This window comes from Condylura cristata, unplaced genomic scaffold (genome assembly GCF_000260355.1).
Source record: "Condylura cristata isolate star-nosed mole 26May11 unplaced genomic scaffold, ConCri1.0 scaffold00002, whole genome shotgun sequence".
Taxonomy (NCBI): domain Eukaryota; kingdom Metazoa; phylum Chordata; class Mammalia; order Eulipotyphla; family Talpidae; genus Condylura; species Condylura cristata.
Window position 1 is genome coordinate 46,826,989 of NW_004567103.1, and position 21,673 is coordinate 46,848,661.

The following is a 21,673-nucleotide window of genomic DNA, read 5'->3' on the forward strand; positions in this document are numbered from 1 at the left end:
GCATAAATAATTTTTAAAAATAAAATCTTAAAAAAGAAAATGTAGGTTTAGACTTTTAACCAACTTTAATTTCACACTGTTCTGTTTGGTGTGGTTCAATCGTATTCAGTTCTACTCTGAAAACAAAGTAAGCTTTTAAACAGGGTATTTATGACAAGGTGATAAAGTTAGGGGTTCCTAAACTGCCAAGTACATATTTATTTTTTCTCTGGACATCCTAACCCAAAAAAGGAAGTAAATTTGAAAAACCCAGTTTAAACTATCATTACAAGAAAAACATGATAATCACTTCATGGTTACAACAAAAAACAAATTGGGGAAAATGTTATCCTTTTTAGGGAAAAATGGAAAATGGCAAATTCAGCAAGAATCCACTTATCAGGACCAGTACCAACCTAAACTGCACATGACTGACTTGTTACTCTACTCTAAGGTGATGAGACAGATATTAGAATCAAAACTTTAAGTTATAAGTAGAAAACCTGGGAATTGCATACCTAGCAATAGGTAGAGGGGGGCTTTAGGATTAGGGGGTTCCCATTTCAGACTTAAGGCAAGATCAAACATGGGTTTGGTCACACTGGGTATACCTGTGTAGCATTTTTTCTTTTGGCAGTGTTTTAAATTATTTTAATTTTAATAAAGTAATAAAGTTTCATCTTCAAAGAAATATACTCTAAACTCTTAAGATCACTGAAACTACTGTCTCATTAAGAAACAGAAGCAGAAATGTGTTTATAAAGGTTTATAAAAGCTGCTAAAATACTTGGACTTTCCTTGTTTCTTTTCTAGGAAAGGAGTCAGACAGGACATTCAGAATCATCCTGGGAGGGGAGCAAACCTCCCAGCGGAGGCCAAGTTCAGGCAGAGTCAAAAAACCAGAGCAGTGACAGCAGAAACTGCTGAGCCCTTGGGTATACAGAGAGTAGTTGTGATTTACTATGAGAGGTATTTCTACACTAGCAAAGCTGACATGTTCTTTTACAGTGATGTCATGACAATAATGTCTAACATTTACTGAGTGCTGACTGTGTCAAACACTATTCTAAGTGTTTCACAGGCAGACATTTGCTTAGTCCTCTCAAAACCCTAAACTAACCCTACTGTTGTCATCTCCATTGTACAGATGGCAAAACTGGGGCAGAAAGAGATCAAACAACTTGCCCAAGCTCACCAGTAAATAAGTGGAAAGTCGGAGTTGAAGCCAGGCAGTTTGGTTGCTGAAGCAGTGTCCTGATGACAAGAACATTCAGCCTACCCAGCCTTGCTGCTTGTCATCCAGATTCCCAGACCAGGTCAAATTCCCATACCCTCACTAGTCTTAAAAACAGAAACAGAAAGGCCTGGGAAGAAATGTTTGGAATAAAATGACACGAATTTGGTAACAACCTACCAGTTGTTTCTGTGTAATTCGCCAGCACCAATGAATAAATGTAATTAAATAAGATCCTAGTTTAACTTTTTTGCCAACAGGAAAGGGAAGCAAGGCTAACATAACACCAACCACATGAGAAAATACAGTGTTTAGTGTTTATCACACTGATACTGAGACCCAGTAATGTGCAAGGCTCTAAAATAACTAAGGGAGGGTATGAATCTGCCCCCCTCTTTTCCTTAAGAGACAAGACTTGAATTTCAAAAAGCACAATTTGTCTTAGTTTCTAAAAAAAAAAAAAAGTAATTTGTTACACTATATAGGAACCAAACCTTTCAAAGTTTTAAAGAAGGGCCTTTTAAGAGAGACATCAGATGATAAAGAGGAGAAACACTGAATATTTAAAAGCAGAATGAAAATGGGCTCAATTTCAAGACAAACCAAAAAAAAAAAAAAATTAAGCCTGACTAAAACTATTCAGTTTTATCTTTTCATTTAGATTTCGGTAAATAAATTCTTAGGAATTGAAGTAAGACCTAAGCTCAAAACACTCTAAATAGAATAAATTATATTGTTTTCTTACATAAATACCTCTTTTCTAGCCTGAAGGCATACTCTTAACAGTGTAACTCTCAGACAAATTGGGGACTGCTATACTATATTTTTATGTGGAGTAGTCTGTGTTACATTTTTGTATAATCTACTAGAGTTTCCAGATAGCATTCCAAAATGCAAATTATTTTAAAATTACTTGAAGATCCTGTCATTTGGATGGACTTTCATGGGATTATGCTGTGAAATAAATAAGAGAAAGAAAATACCTTGTGATTTTATTCTTAGATGAAATATAAAGAAACAAAGCAAAGGAACAAACAAAACAAATTCTTAGGATGTGACATCAGGATAGAAGTTATCAGAGGGAAAGGGATGATTAAAACAGGTAAAGGGGATCAATTGTATGGTGATGAATGAAAACTAACTTTTGGTGTTGATGATGACGCATATAGTGTTCCATTGTGAAACCTACACGATGTTATTAACCAATTTTACCTTAATTTAAAATAAATTATTTGCAAGGCAAGTGAGATCTCTGGTCATCTAATTCAAATACAGAATAAACATAATCTGTACTTACCTTTAATCATGTTTGCAATAGGAATCCATTTCTCTTTTAACGGATCATAGAACTCAGCCTCTTCTGCTGGAGCTCCTTTTCTGTAACCACCTAAAGCATAGACACAGCCACCCAAGGTGACTGCACAGTGGTAATACCTAGCATTGAGCATTGGCAAACCTTCTGTCCATTCATCACTTTCACTGTTATAGATCCAAACTGTGTCAAGGGCTTCTATGTTATCTGTCCTATAACCTCCGGTTACATAAATGTTGGGCCCCAAACATGTAACACCATAGCTCTCCCTAGTATAATCTGGTATTTCTGCTCCCTGAATCCAGACATTTGTCATAGGATCCCATATGTGAACCTCTGATAAAGGATGCCAGTAATAGCCTCCAATGATGTACATCGTGGCTGTGGACCTCTGGGAAATCTCTTTATGCATGGGATTCAAAGCATTGTATATTAGAGATCGTATCTTATTTTCAGTTAGTAGGCAGCTTCTTTGAAGGCCTAAAGCTGTTTTTAAATACACTGGATCTATATCTATGTTTATGTAGCTTAGTAGATTATACAGACATTCAATTCGATTTTCTACATCATGAGCTGTCCACTTAATAACTGGCTCGATGATAGCTTCTTCTTTCCAAACACTGAGATTCTTCCTGGACAAGATAAAGAGAAACTTTTCAAGGCTGATTTCCAGAAATTCTTCTTGTTGCCATACTTCCTTAAACCTTGAACATAGAATTCTTCGAGATTCCTTTTCTAGTTCTGGACAAACATGAAATTCTGCAAAGGAGTGCATTCCAATACAATTATCAATATCCAAGTGCCTTACCAAAAATTGCTCACAAGCTTTCTTTACTGAAAGGAACTGTAGCAGATCTGCTGCTTCAAGCAGACTCTGAACATTTCTTTTAGTTATTTCAATTTGGGACGTATATGCATAATTTACAAGGCCTTCCAAAATATCATGGTGGATGCCAGAGATTTTTATTTTATTCTTAAATTTTTCTTTCATGTCAGCTGTGAACATTGCCTTAAAATAATTGCTGCAAGCGGCTAAAACAGCACGGTGACAATGGAAGATTATGCCTGAAGGACACTGAAGGGTAATATCAGTAAATAATCCATCCAAGTAAAATGTTCGGAATGCATCCAGAAAATCCACTGGATGTGCTGAATCCTTGAAAAGATAAATATAATCTTCTTGTCCTTTCAGAGCCATGTCTGCAATAAATATGAAATGATAAACATGTTTTCAATTTTGCATATTACTTCACATAAAAAATGGCAAATACTCCAATCATTACAATGATCCATAAGCATCTGATACACTCTTGAACTAGTCTAATCTCAGCATTCTAAATAAAAGATGCAAGATATGGATGGACTGTTTCATAATTTATCTGATAGTCAATTTAAATTCAAGGTAGCTCAGAGGTTAAAATAAGGCCCCCGGATTGTTCAGTAGTCCTCTGAAGAATAAATATTGATTTGCTACCCATTCATCCAGCTTCTGCAATCTGCGCCGAGCCGGCAGTTGGAGATGATCACACACTGGCAAACCAAACGCCCGAAGGGTCGCGCCACTTTAGACGGGACTTTGGCCCGTCTTGACTCGGCCGCAATTCAACCTTCCCCCCCCCCCCCCTCCCCCGTTGTCTTCCTTTCAACTAGAGATGCCAAGAAATATTACTGCACAAGAAGAAATCTCGAAAGAGGATAACCCTGTACCTTTTTGATTAAGGAAGAGGAGAAAGGAAAGCCGGGCCAGACAGTCCTTCCTTCCCGGAGCCCCCACCCCCGCGGCGACCGCAGGGGTTTCCGCGCGCCCCGCGCCTGGGGCCCGGGCCCAAGTTCCCGCCGGGAGGCCGCCCCGCCCCGGGGCCTGGAGCCGGGACTCGACTCGAGGGTGCCGTGCGCCGCCCTGCCGGCCCTGAGCTCGAAGCCCTCCGCCCCGGGACTCCGCACAGGTGTGGGGAAGGCGCCGCGGGCGACCGCGCGCTCAGCCAGGCCGGGTGCCCGCGCGGCCATTGTCTCCGCGCCTCTGCCACGGGCGGGCTTGGAAGGCGGCGCGGCCTCGCGCTCGCGCTCCCCGTCCCGCTGGCTCCCGGCCGGCAGCTCTCGGACCGTGGGTCCGCCCCTCACCTACCTCCGGCGGCGGCTCGGGGACCGGGTGCTGGCTCGCGAGCTAGCGGCGAGCGGGGGCGAGGGCGCCTCCGGACCCTCTGACCATCTTTGGAAGAGGCGCGGCGGAGGCTGCCTGCTAGTGCAGCTCCAGCCCACAAGCGGCTCCTATTTTGGTGCCCCGGCTGCTCCCCGCCTCCAACCCAACAGCCCCCCGCGCGCACTCGGCGCGGGGCCACTCGCGGGAACGTGAGGTGACGGGGAGGTGAGCGGGTGGGCTTGCTGCCTCGGACCCAGCCCGACGGTTTCCACAGCAGCAGGTAGGTCGGCTTTTACGAGGAGATCGCCCCCGCGAATCTCCTCTCCCCTGGGGTCGTCTCACTCTCGCACGCACGCGCGTGTACACACCCACACTACACGTGCGCGAGTCTTTAGGCAAACTGTACACGGGGGGGGGGGTTGGTATGTATGCATTTATGTGTGCACTTTCCCCCTGCTTCAATTGATCTCGGTAGCTGGGAAGGGTAAACTGTTGTTAGAAAGCAAAACACTTAGGGGTTAGGATTGCTTTCAAAACGCTAGAGTAGCTGCCAGTTTTCCCACAAATGCCAGCCCATTCGAGGGAGGACCTGATGCTAATATGCACACAACGGGTTAACCTGGAAGCTCAGAAAAACTGGGAACTGCTAGGGCCAGCGATTCAAGTTAACCATATTTAGAACCAGAGCAGCCTCCAGCCTTTCTTCCTGGTGACAACTATTCAAATCACATAAAGACGTCCCTGAGCTGCACCAGAAAGTTCGTGCTCTTGCCCCAACAAAAGCCAGTATCAAATATGTGCATGCATCATTCATTTGCAATTATTTTATTAAGTGCCTTCTGAATACCTGAAAGGACTAGGCAGGAGTCAGTGGTGAAAGACAGCCCAGAGCTCTCATGAGGCTTACAAGCCAGCTATCTTAAGAGAGGAAACAGACCAAGATGAAACCCAGCTTTATCAGATACATATCATAGATCCAGTGTATTCTTCACACTGTGGTCTGAGAGAACATTCAAATGGACAATGGCCAGACAGTATATGACAACAAAACTCTGCACCACGTAAGAAATGCAGAAACCCACAACCTCTGCAGCAACTGGACCTGAACAGTCAAGGCTGGTCAAGGCCTACTGACTTTCCTATTTTTACCCCCTTCCAGGGGCCTCAGGACCAACCAGAGAAAGCAAAGTTTCCCCAACCTACTACAGAAAATATCCCGTTTCTAGGAGCCGGTCTCTAGTTTTCCCAGGCCAAGCACTTTCTCCAGAAGCATTGGAAACATTTTTTTTAAAAAATAAATTTTACTCCCCTCCCTGCTTTTGAGCCTCTGCCACATGGGCACGTGGTGGTAGCTCTCTTGTGATACATCTAGACTTGAATAAAGGATTTCTGTTTGTTCTCATTTGGGTGGCTTACTTTAATTCCACACGATTGAATTTGGATGCTGATTATGTAGCACCCCACAAATATCACCACCACCCAGACTTCTCTGGAGTGAAGATCTGCATTTTATCAAGAGGATCAGGTGATTTCCTTTGTTTTCTGATCTGAAAAATAGAAAATGTAAATACCTTAAGTGTAATAAAGTTTTTTGAAAGATAAGTACAAATATGAAAACATTTAGGAACATGCTACATGAATTTAGCTATTACAATAAAAGGATATTTATACTTTATTCTTCAATACAACATCAATTTGGAAATTGGTATCTTACTAACATTTCTTCAACTTTATATGAATTTTGCTAGATGTAATGCAGTTTGTCCTTCATAAGTGATAATGATGTTGGTGTTGGTATTGACATTCAGGATCATGATTGTGACCGATTGAATACACAGTCTTCTTTACATTTTGTCATGGAAGTGTGGAGATGAATGTGTGATGCCAAGTTAGACGGATAGAAAACATTATTGATTCTGTCTAACCAAGAGTAGGGGTTTGTAGACTCAAAATGGCATGTGATAAATTATTCTTGCATAATAGATTTCACTATGTTATGTGTGTAGTTGCTTTAGAGTAATGCATACACTAATTCAGAACTTTTGTCTCCATTGCCTGATGTTCCCTGGTCGTGGACTATTGCTGAAAAGCGTATCAGTGTATATAAGACTCATTCAGCTTGCCCAAAAAAAGAGCTGGCCTTGAAGGTATTGCCAGGAGCAGCTCCTCTTTACCACATGCTTTATCAAACCACCCACTGCAAATGCTAATAGATTTGATGTACTTAGAAACATATAAGCATTCACAAGTTAAATAAATTAATGACTTCAAGAAAACGTATGTGCCATCTGTGAGTCCAAGTCTTAAGGAAATAAAGAGGCACCATGGAGATGAGACATAAATGATTCTTGGCAGATACTGAGGTTAGCCAGGAGTTAGATGCCTTACTGACATCACACTTTGCCTTTCATTGGATTCCTGATCTCTAAAAGTACAATTTTATTTATTGATATTATCTTACTAGTACATCTTTCCACTAAGTATTTCTGTCATTCAATTATATGATACTGTGCTATTATTATTAAGTGTGTAAGTGGCAGGGACATTTAGGAAATTAGCTATACTTTATTTACATACTGGATGAGAGAAGATAGTGCTAATCAACAACAACAAAATACGTATACTTATAAGGTCATCACATACAGTTGTACAATTTCAGCGTGTTATAGTTCAATAGGTTGTAATGTGGACACAACCAGCACAGGTTTATATGGCTGCTCTGGAGTTGCTAGATGTCTTGGCAAAGTCTTTTTGGTATACCTCCTGGAAAATAAGAAATAAGCATTCCAATGACTGGGTAACAAGTATTTTGCAAGTCAAAAGTTTTCTAATTCCTTGTTCAACAACTTGGAAAGTATCCATGAAATAAGCTGTTTTGCTATAATAAAATACTTTTTCCCATCTCCTTGTCTGTGTGAACACATTTTCTCAGAGATTAGTAATGAAGTAGAATGAAAACAGGAATATCACTAATGCAAAACTCTGTCTCATCCAGCAGTAAGCAGTACTCATTCAAGGATAGATGGCCTAAATAAAAATAGTCAGCTTCATCAAATTGAAATCGTTTTGATAAATTTTTACTTTTGAATTCATTTAAACTACTTATGTAGTATGATCAGTTATAGTAATAATTGTAATGTTAATCCAAAATTGTCTTACCATTAAAAAATCAAGAATATAAAACAATTACATTTCAATTTATATCTATTTTATTGCAGAAAGATCTAAGAGGTGATCAGTAAGTTATTTACAAGTTTAAAATATAGACAGACTTTCTTTGATTCTAATATGTATGAATTTCAGTTAACCATGGTTTAGTTAATTAATGTTAATCCTCTGAATAAGGTTCAAATTTCAATTACTATGGCACATATGAGTAATGAAGTAACACAACTTTTCTGACAAGCTCTTTAGCCCACAGATCTCTACATATATAACAGTTGGACATCCTGGTTCATAACCAATTCTGTCTTTTTTTCAAAATCATGAGTGATTGGCCACTAGGCAGCTGTTAATTCAGTTCATCTAAAGACTACAGAGATTCTTATCTTACTTTATCTGCTGATAAATCTAATATTTTACAAAAATAGGTATTGTAAAAGGGCACTGGACAACAAGAATTGCCAACAACATTGGCAAAGAACTGATAACTGATAATGTAAGTGGAATTTGAATTGAATTTATAGAAGAAATAGCTGACCATGGGAATGTTGACCTTGCCACTGCTGGAGAGACTCTGGCTATGCAGCCAGAGGAATTTGATGCAGGTGAACTTCATAACTAAGTGAGCAAAGTGGTTGTTGACAAAAAGGATGAAGGGGTCCCAAAAGAAAGGCTTCTGACCAAAAACTTCATGTTAAAGGAAATCTTGGAGATACTTTACTACATTGAAAGTACAAATGATAAACTGTAGGAAGATAATCCAAACTTAGAAGCATTAAGAGTTCACCTTGCATAGAAAGATAATTCCTTCATATTGTAAGCTATATGACAAGAAGTTGAGAACTGTTCAAACTATTCTAATTTTTGTTTGCAAACAAAATACTTAATTCCCAGTGTTTCTACTTACAGTGCACTGAGTAAATATGGTTTTCATTTTTGGTACATTTATAACTGAAGTAAGAAAGTTTTTAGTGTCCTGATAAAATAACGGTCACAAGACAATTAGAAGTTTTTCACTGACTTTTCATACTGCTTTGCACATTTTCAACTTGCATGGTCACTTTTTGATATCCTGCACTACTGTGCAATGTGAGGAAGGCCTGCCTCTGTTTTTAGTAGGATAACATTTTCCAGAAGTGGAGAAAGGAATACTCAAGAAAAGAATGAAATAAAAATCTCCCACTGGTAAAACTGGACTGCTGTGTGCAGAAAAATGAAGTTAGACTACTACCTCACATCATGTACATAAACCATCTTGAAATGGATAAAAGAACTGGACATAAGACCCAAACCCATAAAATATCTAGAAGAAAAAGTAGGTGAAACATTGCAAGACATACACCTCAAGAACATCCTTAATGATACAACACCCAAAGCAAGGATAGTGAAAGAAAGGATAAATAGCTGGAACTACATCAAGTTAATGAGCTCCTATACAGCAAAAGAGACACCACACAAAACAAAGAGACACCCAGTGACTGGGAGAAAATATTTGCCCATAATACTAATGACAAAGGACTGATCACAAAGATATATAAAGAACTGATGAATCTCAACAAAAACAAAGTGAACAACCCCATCAAAAAATAGGCAGAAAAGCTAAGAAGACACTTTTCCAAAGAGGATATACAGATGGCCAACAGGCAGATGAGAAAATGTTCAACATCACTTGTAATAAGAAAAATGCAAATTAAAACCACAATGAGATACCATCTCACACCAGTGAGATGTTGAGAGAAAGGAGCTCTCCTGCACTGCTGGTGGGAATGCAAACTGGCACAACCACTATGGAAAGCTGTTGGGAGTTTTCTCAAACTGCTAATAATGGAGCTTTCATATGACCCAGGAATACCACTCCTAGTATCTACCCAAAGGACACAACAACATGGACTCAAAAGGACACTTGCACCCCCATGTTTATTGCTGCACTATTTACAATAGGGAAGACATGGAATCAGTCCAAATGTCCAAAAGTAGGTGACTGATACATATACACAATGGAATATTTCTCAACAATCAAAAAAGATAAACTGATGCCTTTTGCAGCAACATGGATGGAGCTGGAAAGGATCATGCTTAGTGAAATAAGCCAGAAATAAAAATATCGGATGGTTTCACTCATAGCAGGAGTGTAAGGGATCGGGGGAAAAGAAAAGGAAAAAAAAAAAAAAGAAGCAAATGTAATAAAGTAAAAACCAGAACAACAAACAACTGTAAACCAGAGACATGTAGGGTGGAAAGGGAATGGGATAAAAGGGTGGGAAGAGGGCACAGGACTATGGTGATGGCACATGGGTGAATTGGTGGTGGGAAGCCTATGGGGAGGACTACAACTGAGATGGAAAAATGTACAAAATGAAGAATGATGTAAAATTATAATAAATAAAAATTTCCCATTGGTAAAGAACTTCTTGTTTATGTATTTTGAAAATGAATGTTGGTAGGTTCCAAATTAATAGTTAGCTTTTACTAAGTAGATTTAAGAGTTATTCAAAAGTCATTATAATACATGAGAAATTACAACCTTGGCAAATATTTAGAATTATAATGAAAAGTTTTTATTATCAATCTGAAATGTGACTGAGCATAGAGTTTTTCAAACTTATTCTGGGTGTAATGGTTTTAAAAATGAATGAAAAACCACTCATCTATTCTCAAAACAAGAACTAACCTACTACTTTTTGAGGGAGATGGTCCTTTAAAAATTAGTTTAGGCCCTCCCTGGTGGTGCAATAAGTTGGGATGCAGCACTGCAGGCTGACCTCAGCCACTCAGTGCGAGTTGATCCCCTCCCCAGAGATGATCCACATGACGCGGCAGACCACTCCTGACCTGCCCGCTGCTCTCAGCAGTGTACTCTGCCAATCTGCCTGTTCTGCTCCCCAGTCTGTCTCTGGTGAAGCCTCTCACCGTTCCTGCACCCCTGACTTGTACCCCAGTTCTGTATACATAAATAAATAAATTAAAAAAAATTAGTTTATTGAGAATGTTATGCGTCACAGTTAAAACTGAATTCCAGGGCCCTCCCTGGTGGCGCAGTGGGTTAAAGCACAGCACTAAGATGCTAAAGCCACTTCAGCATGAGTTCGATCCCTGCCTGCCCTGGAGGAGATCCATATGGCGTGGCAGACCTCTCCTGACCTGCCCGCTGCTCCCTTCAGCAGTGTACTTCATCGATCTGCCTGTTCTGCTCCCCACTCTGTTCCTGGTGAATCCTCTCACCCTCCACATCTCTGGCCTGTACTCCAGTTCTGTATTAATAAATCTTTAAAAAAAAAAAACTGAATTACTTGTAATAAATACAAGGCAGCGGGTTATAAATGAAGGCCTTTTACAGTTACAATCAACACAAACCTAATCTGCCAACTAGAAAAAATAAATGTAAGATCATTGATGTAATAAACAAAGACCGGCAAGTTAGCAATTAAACCTCTCCAAGGACTTGCTACCTTATTCAGTAAAAGTCAAGAGTACTTAAAATGGTCATCTGGACCTCAAGGTCCAGCCTTGTTTCTGCACTCACAGGATCAGCACTACCTGAGCGCTGTACTGCTACCTGTCACTTTGCTTGTGCTGCTCTTGCCCAGCACTGCTGCATGAAGGACAGGCTTACCTCCATCAGGTCAGTATCAACTTCCCAGCACGGTCTTCTTTTGCCAACCTACTTGAAATTATCTCCCTATCCCACTTACTCTTCCCTATTCCCCCTCCCTGATTTGTTTTAATTCTTAGTACTTGTTACCATCTATAAACATGTTTTTGCTTATTTATCAGTTTATTTTGTGGTTTTTCTCATTAGAAGGTAAGCTTGATGAAAGTTTTTTTTTTTCATGGTTGTATACCCAATTCATTCCTGTGTCCTTAACATAACAGATGTTATTTTTGCTATATAAATGAAAACATGACTGGATTAAGAATAAAACTTTATCTCCCTAGGGATTAGTCTCAGCACTACTACTGCTATGGCTTGAGTTTGATCCCCTGACACAGAGCTATCCCACATATGACTCAGCAGACCTCTCCTGTCTTGACCACTGCTCCCATTAATAGTATAGTTCGGTAAATCTGCCTGTTCTGCTCCCCACTCTGTCTCTGATGAATCCTTTCACCACCCTTCCCTACACCTCTGGCCTATACCCCAGTTCTTCTATGAAGAAAAAAAAGAAAAAGCACTAGGAATTTTCTTTAAAATCTTGTTTGAAGCATGTAAATAACCTAAATGTTCATCAATGAGTGAACGGATAGAGAAAAAATTATAGGTTCAATGGAGTATTATTCAACCAAAAACACTATCTTGCCATTTGCAACAATATTGATGACTGAGAGCATTTTGCTATGTGAAGTAAGTTAGACACTAAATGCTAGAACAGAGTGGGATTTTTTTTTTTTTTTTTTTGTAGAATATAGACTAGAGGTACAGGGAATGAGAGGGTTTACCAGAGTCAGAATGGGGAGCAGAAAAGGCAAATTTACTGAAATATACTGCTGTGGGGTACAGCAGGTGAGACAGGCGACGTCTACTGCACCCTATGTGGGTTAGCTTCCTGGCCAGAGATTGAACTCAGGTCTAAGTGGAGATAGCACTGAGAGTTAGACCACTAGGTAAGCCCCAGAATAGGATTATCGATCTTATTAGCTTCATCTTTCTGATGATGAGAGAAAAGGTGTACCTCTTAATAGAAGATAACTTATTTAAGTTATAGGTCTTTTCATTGCCATGGTGTTATATTAGATATCAATTACTCCACTCTGTAATAGATTCAACACATTTAGAGGGAGCTTTTCTTTTTTGAAGTAAGACAAAATGAGAATATGAAAGTGAAATATTTTTATTGTATGGTGATTTGAAATAAAGCATAGTGATTATAGTTAAAAAATTAAAAATAAACTTTCATATGTGTTCAAGTAAAAAAAAATCAGGGCCCTCCCTGGTGGTACAGCAGGTTAAAACGCAGCACTAAGAAGCTAAAGCCACTTGAGCATGAGTTCGATCCCTGCCCCAGAGGTGATCTACATGGCTCAGCAGACCTCTCCTGACCAGCCCACTGCTCCCCTCAGCAGTGTAATTGTCAGTCAACCTGTTCTGCTCCCCACTGTCTCTGGTGAATCATCTACTGCCCCTGCACCTCTGGTAAGTATGCATAAATAAATCTTTAAAAAGTAAAGAGCAAGAAATCAGAGAAAGACAAACACTTTATAATCTTACTCATAGAGGATCTAAAAAATAGAAACAAAAGAAAAACCAAATTCTTAAATAGAGAGAACAGATGGATGCTTGCCAGATATGGGTAGGTGAAATGCAGTCAAAAGGTACAAATTTTCAATTATAAAATAACTAAGTTATGGGATGTAATGTACAGTGTGGTAACCATGGTGAATCATACTGTGTGGTGTATTTGAAAGTTTCTGAGAGCGTAGATCTTAAAAGTTCTCATTAAAAAAATTTTTTGACTGCTGAGTGACAAGTTAACTGGACTAATTGTAGTGATCATGTTGCAACATATGCAAATATTGGCTCATTATATCGTACACCTGAAACTAATGCCAACTATATAGCAATAAAAATGTGCTCAATAGGCCCTCCCTGGTGGCGCAGCGGGTTAAAGCACTGCACTGAGAAGCTAAAGCCACTTCCGCATGAGTTGGATTCCTGCTTGCCCGGGAGGTGACCACATGGCGTGGCAGACCTCTCTTGACCCTCCCGCTGCTCCCCTCAGCAGTGTACTTCATCGATCTGCCTGTTCTGCTCCCCACTGTCTCTGGTGAATCCTCTCACCGCCCCTGAGCCTCTGGCCTGTACCCCAGTTCTGTATGTACAAATAAATAAATCTTTAAAAAAAAAAATGTGCTCAATAGCCCATACTGCTCTAAGAAATTATGTAAACGATTTAGTCTAAAAACACTGCCCTCCTGCAGAGTATGATTAAAAGCTTTTTTGCCTTTTTTTATTTTCAAATTCTAAGCATCTTGTTTATTCTTTCCCTTTCATTCAGTGTGACATCATTTTATAAGGTCATTATCACTTCTCACCTGGTTTGTTTATTCTTTCCCTTTCATTCAGTGTGACATCATTTTATAAGGTCATTATCACTTCTCACCTGGTTTCCTGCAAGATTTTCCTGTGGCAGTCTCTTCCAAGCTAACTTTTCATCTCCCCAAACACCATTCATATCCTTTCCCTTTACTTGTCCCTAAGAGCTATCTGGAAAATGTTTATCTCTTCTGATGGGCATTCAAACCTGTCCATATATTGGCCAAACCCACTAAATGTAACATGAAACCTTATTTCGCTGCTTCCTAGTTTGAACCTTTAACTTCATTGTCCGGTCACCTTATTACTACCTCGTGAATATGCTATGTTGCTTCCCATCTTGATTCATGTTATTCCCTTTATCTGGCAAGCTCTATTAAGTACTTTTCAACTCTCTATATTTGTCCCACATTTTAAGGTGTGGGTCACAGTCTGTTTCCTAAAGCATGTCTTGTATCACAATTAGTCAGCTGAGTACAAAACACAAATGCTACATGACCATCTAATGTTTTTTACTCTAATCACTTAGATGCTTTATGAAGCCTATCTTGATGTTATCAATAATTACATATGTACATAACCTCTCCTCTCCAATGAAGAGTTGCAATTTTGTTATGTAATATAATCCAGGCTCTACTTGTAGAGTGATAGGAAACTATGATTGAATAAGATTTTCATTTCGCATTGATTTAACAGCCTTTGCATCAAACTTTATTTAGTCTAAATGTAAATATTTTTGCTGGTTGTTTAGATACATGACTGAAAATTTATTACTGAAATATAAAAGAATTTTTTTTTCTCAGAAACATCTTCTATAAACAAGGGTAGTTTCTAAGGATTTTATGTTAGGAAACATTTATGTTAATATTCTGTTTCCATATGAACCATCATCACACAGACATCAGTTTGTACAACAACATAAACAAGTAGGTCAGATTTAACTTTTGGCTTCAAATATATTATTCCATAAACTCTTACAGAATACTCAGAAGAATCTGCTTGCAACAGAATTATCAAATGGTCCACAAAATAAGAAGCCCAATGGATATACAAAGTGACAAAGTATTAGGTAAAAGGATTTGGTTGGTGAACTAAATATTGTTTATATTCCCTATAACTGGTATCATCTGAAGATGCACTGGGGGGGTTACCAGGTTAGTAAAAGCCCTTTCTTTTATCTTCTGATAAGAATACCTTATTAGGGGTAGGAAAGTGGCTTTAAATTTTATCCCAAACTATTAACAAAGCCACTTTACCCATCCACATGTCAACCTACAGTTGTTCTATTAACTGATGCTGCCTCTTGAACTAGATTAAGAGATTGTCAAGGAAAATCTTCTCAAACTCTTCTTTGGGGCAGATAATAGTGGGCATATAAGATGTAACACTTTTTAAAAATAGAATATAATGAAAACTTGCATTCTAAAAGAACTTTCAAAACAAACTTAAACCAATAGATATGTATCACAATGCATAAATACTTGGGTAGGAAAAGAGTTCAATATATATCAAACATAAGCAGGAGTCAGGATCCTATATTTCTGAATCATATAGTGATACAAGCCAATGCTGCTATGATTAAATGTGTGTGCATATATATACATACATATATGCACACATATATCTATATACATACATGTATATGTAAAACTTTTTTTTTTAAGATTTATTTATTTATGCCAGAGGTGTGGTAGGTGAGAGGATTCACCAGAGACAGAGTGGGGAACAGAACAGGCAGATCTACTGAAATACACTGCTGAGGAGCAGCCGATGAGTCAAGAGAGGTCTGCCATGCCATGTGGGTCACCTCCCTGGCTAGGGATTGAACTCATGTTTAAAATGGCTTTGGAGAGCTTCATAGTGGGGTGCTTTAACTTGCTGTGCCACGAGGGAGAACCCTATATAAAACTTCTATGGAAACAGCCTAAGTGCACAAGGGCAGAGAAATGAATTAGAAAAATATGACACACATACACACACACACACACACATCCCTACCCCAGCTATAAAAAGAGATGAACTCATGCCTTTTTTGACAACATGGATGGAACACGAGAGGATAATGTTAAGCTAAATAAGTGAGATGAAGAAAGACAAATACCAGATGGTCTCACTTACATGTGGAATACAGAGAAACAAAACAAAAGGTCACTCAAAACCAAGCATTAATAAACCTTGACTTCTGACTGAAAACTGAGGCAATCAGGAGGTAAGGAGAGAGTGGCAGAGGGGTAGGGCCCTAATAGAAAATGGTAGAGGATGATTGGGGCACTCACTGTAAGTCCCATTGTAGTGGTGAACATGGCGTGAAAACATACATTTGTAGAGGTTAAAACTCAATCACCAAAGTAGATACAATGATATAAACCAGCTTTACTTCAACAAACATAATTTTGAAAAAAAAAAAAGAAAAAAGATTTCACATGGTTCAAATCAATAAGTAGGTAACTGAGCTAGGCATCAATACTTATTAGATACATAGATGATGACTGCTATGCTATGAGAAGGCTATGGACTTTGTGATAAAGACATTTTTATAAGAGGAGAAATATTCTGAATTTGTGGACTTAGGTCAGCATTTAATTTGCATATTGAGTGTGTCCAATGGCTGTACCTTTCACTTGAGCCACAAAGATATGAACTTTTTTTTAAAAAAGATTTATTTATGCATACAGAACTGGGATACAGGTCAGAAATGGGGTGCAGAGGCGGTAAAAAGGATTCACCAGAGACAGAGTAGGGAGCAGGACAGGCAGATGGATGAAGTACACTGCTGAGGGTAGAAGTGGGCGAACAGGAGAGGTCTGACGCGCCATGTGGGTCACCTCCGGGGCTGGGGATCAAACTCATACTGAAGTGGCTTTAGCTTCTTAGTGCTGTGTTTACCCACTGCACCACCAGGGAGGGCCCAGATATGAACTTTTAACCATTAAGTGGATAGTTCTCAAATAGGGGTGGTTTTATTCCCCAGGGGACAATGGTCAATGTAGGATGTTTTTAGTTGGTACAACTGGGGAGGAGGGGTGGCACTAATATGTAGCGATCAGAAGTAAGGGATACTGCTAGCTATTCTAAAAATGAATAAGAAATAGCTACTCCTCTTCCCATCCTTCAGTAAGAAACTTCCCAGTCCCAAGTATCTGTAATACCAAAGTTGAAATTGCATTACATGAAGCTACTTTTCATTAAGTGACTTGCTATAATTTAACTTGCCTATTAGAGCACCTGTCACTCCAGTGGTTCATTTCTGTTTATTAATTCATCTTTGATGATCTAGTACACAGGTTGGAATAGTATTTCTATTTTGAAAGTTTTAAAGATAAATTTTTACATACAGTGTATTTAGTAATGTTTAAACTTTCCAAAATAGTAACTATGTCATAATACCATCCTCTTATCAAACTATAGTTTTTGTAGAGGAAGTCTTTTTCTTCCTTTTCTCCCCCCTTACTTTTTCTCATACAATTTTTTGGTATGCTCACATTTTCACATAATTAAAACTAGTCATGAAGGATTTGCTTATCTTTGGAAGAGGTTTAAGCATCCATTTGTTTACAAAGAAAAAATTATAATGGACAAGAATCTTACATTTTAAAGTATAAAGACACCAGAGAAGCCAATGTTAAGGGGTGTTTTGCCTAATTTTCTTCTAAGTATTTTAGTCTTAGGTTTTAAACGAAGACTTTAAATCTATTTTGAGTTAACACTTGTGAATGGTACAAGATAAACGTTTAGTTTCTATATCTCCAAAGCATATTGTGTCATAAGTAAATGTTACCTCAATAAAAAATTAAATAAAATCATATATACAATACAGATTTCTAAGAATAGTAGCTTTATAATGGTAGCTTTATATGTAAACAATCACATGGTTATTTCAGGATGAATGTTTCTGCCACGTCATGCTGTATTTAAAACATTCTGCAAAGGGATATCCATTAAAGAATTATGTATAGTAGAATAGTATTGTGCATATGAATTTGAACATAGTGCTAGTTCAGTGCATAAATTAGTTTAGCACATTATGTGCATTTAGTAAACTTTGGAAAAATGACATAACAGAAGTTGTTTTGAGTATGTTAAATACATGTGTGAATAACTGCTGTTATTTCCATTAATAAATGTATTCACCAAAGGGTGAGCATGGAATACACTATGTGGTGTTTCAGCGTTGCATGTATAAAACATGTTTCTAAGGGTAATAAAATTGCATTCCTTCCAGGCAATGCTACCTGTATGAAAGATGTGTCCACCACACTGCCACATTTAATGTAAAGGTAGATTTATTGAAGATGTTTCTAAGCATTATGTGTACACAGGACTAAGAGCAAACTGTGAGCACAGTGTGACTGTTTTACACAAAATTCATGTGTAAATGAGTGCAAAGTTACAGGAATGGCATTTACTTCAAAGAATTATTGAGGTAGCTCTTCTGCCCACCTGGGAGCATGCAGGTGTTTCTCTGCACAAACCTTTTCCCTTGGCAAAGCAGCAGGGGCAGCTCTCCTATCCACCTGTGACTATGCAGGTGCTTCTCTTGTTCTCTTTTCCCTAATCAACTCGTCCTTTTAAAATGTAAAACAAAACAAAGAATGACAGAAAAAGTCAAGTTAGTGTATATCAATGTCTCATTAAATCTAATATAATCTTATGAGATAACGCAACATTCAGTTCAGATATTTTACATTTTAAAATGAAGGTTAAGACCAGATTATCTTGAGATAATAAAACGTAAGATCAGAAAAGATTAACATAATACAAATATAATACAAACACTTGTCACACATTGGCAATATTAGTATCTTCCACATATAAGGTGTTTGGCAAAATAGAAAATTAGAACATAAGATGCTAGAAATAAGAGTAAATCCAGACATTTAAGTGGAGGAAATAGAAATAACTCACTTAGTAAAGCCAACTTTAGTGAATGTTTATTGTATCTGTTTTCATACATGGCAAGTATAAGACTGCTATTGAGATAAATGCCCTATTAAAATCTGTCACCAGCTCTTACTGGCTTCTATTCTGATTGGTTTGTGTCTATGCGTGTGTGGTTGCTAAATGCTACTGAGTCCTCTTACCCTTTGGTAGGCGAAATAATGGCTAGCCAGTGATATCAGGTAGATAGATTAGATATCTAATCCCTGGAATCTGTAAACATCACAAAAAAAATGGGTCTTTATAGATGTGATTAAACTAAAGGCTCTGGAGATGAGATCATCTTGGGAGACCCTAAATAAAATCACAAGAATCCTTATAAGAAGGAGCAGAAGGATATTTAATATAGACAGAAGAGGATAAAGGAACAGATTCTCCCTTGAGTTTTCAATGGAGTGCGGTCCTATTGACAGCTTGACTACAGTCCAGTGAAACCATTTGGGAATTCTGGTCTTTGGGATTGTCAAAAAATAAATTTGTTGTCTTTTAAACCATCCGTTTTGTTACAGCAGCCACAGCAAATGTACACAACGGTTACTCAGTATATCGTCACAAGAATATTAGGATGTAAGTTAGAAAGATTAAATTTAACTTAATAGATATGGAAATTGAGGTGTTTTACCCGCTATAGAGCTAGAATTCAAAGTCAGGTCTTTCTAATCCAGAACCATACTGCATTTGAAATAAGAAAATGCGATACAACAATTTGTTCCTAAAGGAACTGGGACTGGACTAACCATCATGCTGTTAACGTGGACGAATCATGAAACAACAGTGCTTAGGTAATGGACATTAGGTAGTACAGGACTGGGGACCTGAGAGATGGGAAGTGAGCTCTACAATTGCCTATATTTTGACCTAGAGACACATTCAGCTTGAGGTACAGAAATCTCAAACAGTAATCATTTTTTAAATTTTATTTACACATTTATTTGTATGTCTTTTTTTAAAATAAGTTTATTTTTACATCATTTTGTACTTTTTTTTTTCATCTCAATTGTAATCACTGCGGGTTTCCCATCACCAAGTCACCCATGTGCCATCATCATAGTCCCGTGCACTTCCCTCCTCACCCCATTTTTGATCCCATTCCCCACTCCACCCCCACAAAATGTCTCTGGTATATGGCTGTTCATTATTCTTATTATTTTCTAGTCTGGTCCATTATACTCCTGTATTTTTCTTTCTCTTTCTGGCTTATCTTACTAAGCATGATCTTTCCCAGCTCCATCCAAATTGCTGCAAAAGACATGTTTCTTTTTTTTGGTTGCTGAGTAATATTCCATTGTATGTATGTACACTTTTTTAATCCAGTCATCTACTTTTGGGCATTTGGGCTGCTTCCACGTTTTACCAATTGTAAATAAAGCAGCAATAAACATGGGGGTGCAGGTATCTTTTTCAATCAGTGTTTTTGTGTCTTTTGGGTAGATACCTAGGAGTGGGATTTCAAGCAGTAATCTTACTGAGTCAGAGGAGATTGAAAAAAATTTGGAGAGATCCTCCAGGGTAAAGTACCAGATGGGAAGAAGCTAAATTAGAGTTCAATAAATCTGCTAAGGGGGATGTTCCCTCTGTTGAACACAAAGCCAGACATATATAGTTTGGGCCAAGATGATTCCATCTTTTCAAATAACTACAAGTTAAACAATTGCCAGAGTTGGCACAGAGCAGAAAGACCCTTAAATTCAAATCAGGCCCAGAGAAGCACTGGGCCTGGAGAACAGAGAAAAGGGGAAGAACAATGGTTATGTTACTATAAAAAGGGAGCGGGGGGAAAGTAGAGGAAGGTGATGTGGTAAAACAAGCAGATAAAATGTTAACAGTAAAATCTAGATAGTATGTAAACAGGTTCAGTGCAAAACTAAAGGGTTAATAATAAGTTAATTATGCTCATATATTTTATACCTTACGAGGATAATGGAAAAGTGTCAAGAGACACTTCATTTTAAAAATATGCCCACTTTTCTTTGACTAACCCCTGTAAGTGGGATCGAACTCCCCTCCCTTTTTGAGTATAGGCTAGATTTAGTGTTCTGCTTTAACAATAGCATATGGCACTAAGACTAGTTCACAAAAAGCACTGTGGTTTCCCTCTTGGATGGCTCACTTGGCAGGAAGCCATGTCTTATGATACTCAAACAGATCATTGGAAGGGCTAATGTGGTTGGAAATTGGGGCCTCCTGCCAACAACCAGCAAGTTGAGACATTCTGGTAACAGAAACTGAGGTCTCATGCCAAAGGCAATGTTAGAGAATCACCTTGTGAGCACATCCTCATCTCAAAATGTTCTTGACCACAGACACAACCTTCATTTTGACGTATTTGAGATCCTAAGTTAGAATCACACAGGTAAACCCTCCTGAATTCCTGACCCACAGAAACTTGTTAGATAATGCTTCAAAATGTTAAAATTTTAGCAAATGTGTTATGTAGCAACAAATAAGAATGACAAATTAGAGCCTCCCTGGTGGTGCAAGGGATTTAAGCACAGCACTATAAAGCAGCCACTGCACCACAAGTTCAATCCTGGTCAGGGCCTCTCCTGTCTCGCCCACTACTCCCCTCAGCAGTTTATTTTCATCAATCCAAGTGCTCTGTTCCCTACTCTGTCTCTGGTGAATCATCTCAAGTCCTGCACCCTAGCCTGTACCCCAGTTCTTGTATGTATAAATAAATAAATCCTTTAAAAAGTGGCAAATTACCAAGGCTTACTTAAGAAAAACTATACAGGCCCTCCCTGGTGGCACAGCGGTTTAAAGCACAGAACTGAGAAGCTAAAGCCACTTCCGCATGAGTTTGTTTCCCACCTGCCCCGGAGGTGACCGCATAGTGTGGCAGACCTCTCCTGACCCGCCCGCTGCTCCCCTCAGCAG

General features: G+C 38.6%; 2 protein-coding genes across 5 annotated transcripts in view; both read right to left on the bottom strand.

Annotated features, from left to right (window-relative positions):
- Positions 1–6,170, bottom strand: part of LOC101623689 (kelch-like protein 23) — a 13,963-nt gene extending 7,793 nt beyond the window's left edge. The window contains exons 1-2 of one of the 3 annotated variants that reach the window (XM_012728117.1): positions 6,082–6,170; positions 2,511–3,725 (exon numbers count right to left, since the gene is read on the bottom strand). In XM_012728117.1, the coding sequence (XP_012583571.1) occupies positions 2,511–3,723 (1,213 nt within the window). In that variant the 5' untranslated portion in view covers positions 3,724–3,725; positions 6,082–6,170. Of the gene's footprint in view, positions 1–2,510; positions 3,726–4,232; positions 4,478–4,650; positions 4,734–6,081 lie in introns of those variants that run through there. The other 2 variants (XM_004674561.2, XM_012728123.1) reach the window with 2 other exon arrangements.
- Positions 6,126–21,673, bottom strand: part of PHOSPHO2 (phosphatase, orphan 2) — a 28,838-nt gene continuing 13,290 nt past the window's right edge. Inside the window, exons 4-6 of one of the 2 annotated variants that reach the window (XR_001145687.1) lie at positions 18,299–18,423; positions 7,309–7,428; positions 6,126–6,212 (exon numbers count right to left, since the gene is read on the bottom strand). The gene's annotated coding sequence lies outside the window, so the exon portion shown is untranslated. Of the gene's footprint in view, positions 6,213–7,308; positions 7,429–18,298; positions 18,424–21,673 lie in introns of those variants that run through there. The other variant, XR_001145688.1, reaches the window with a different exon arrangement.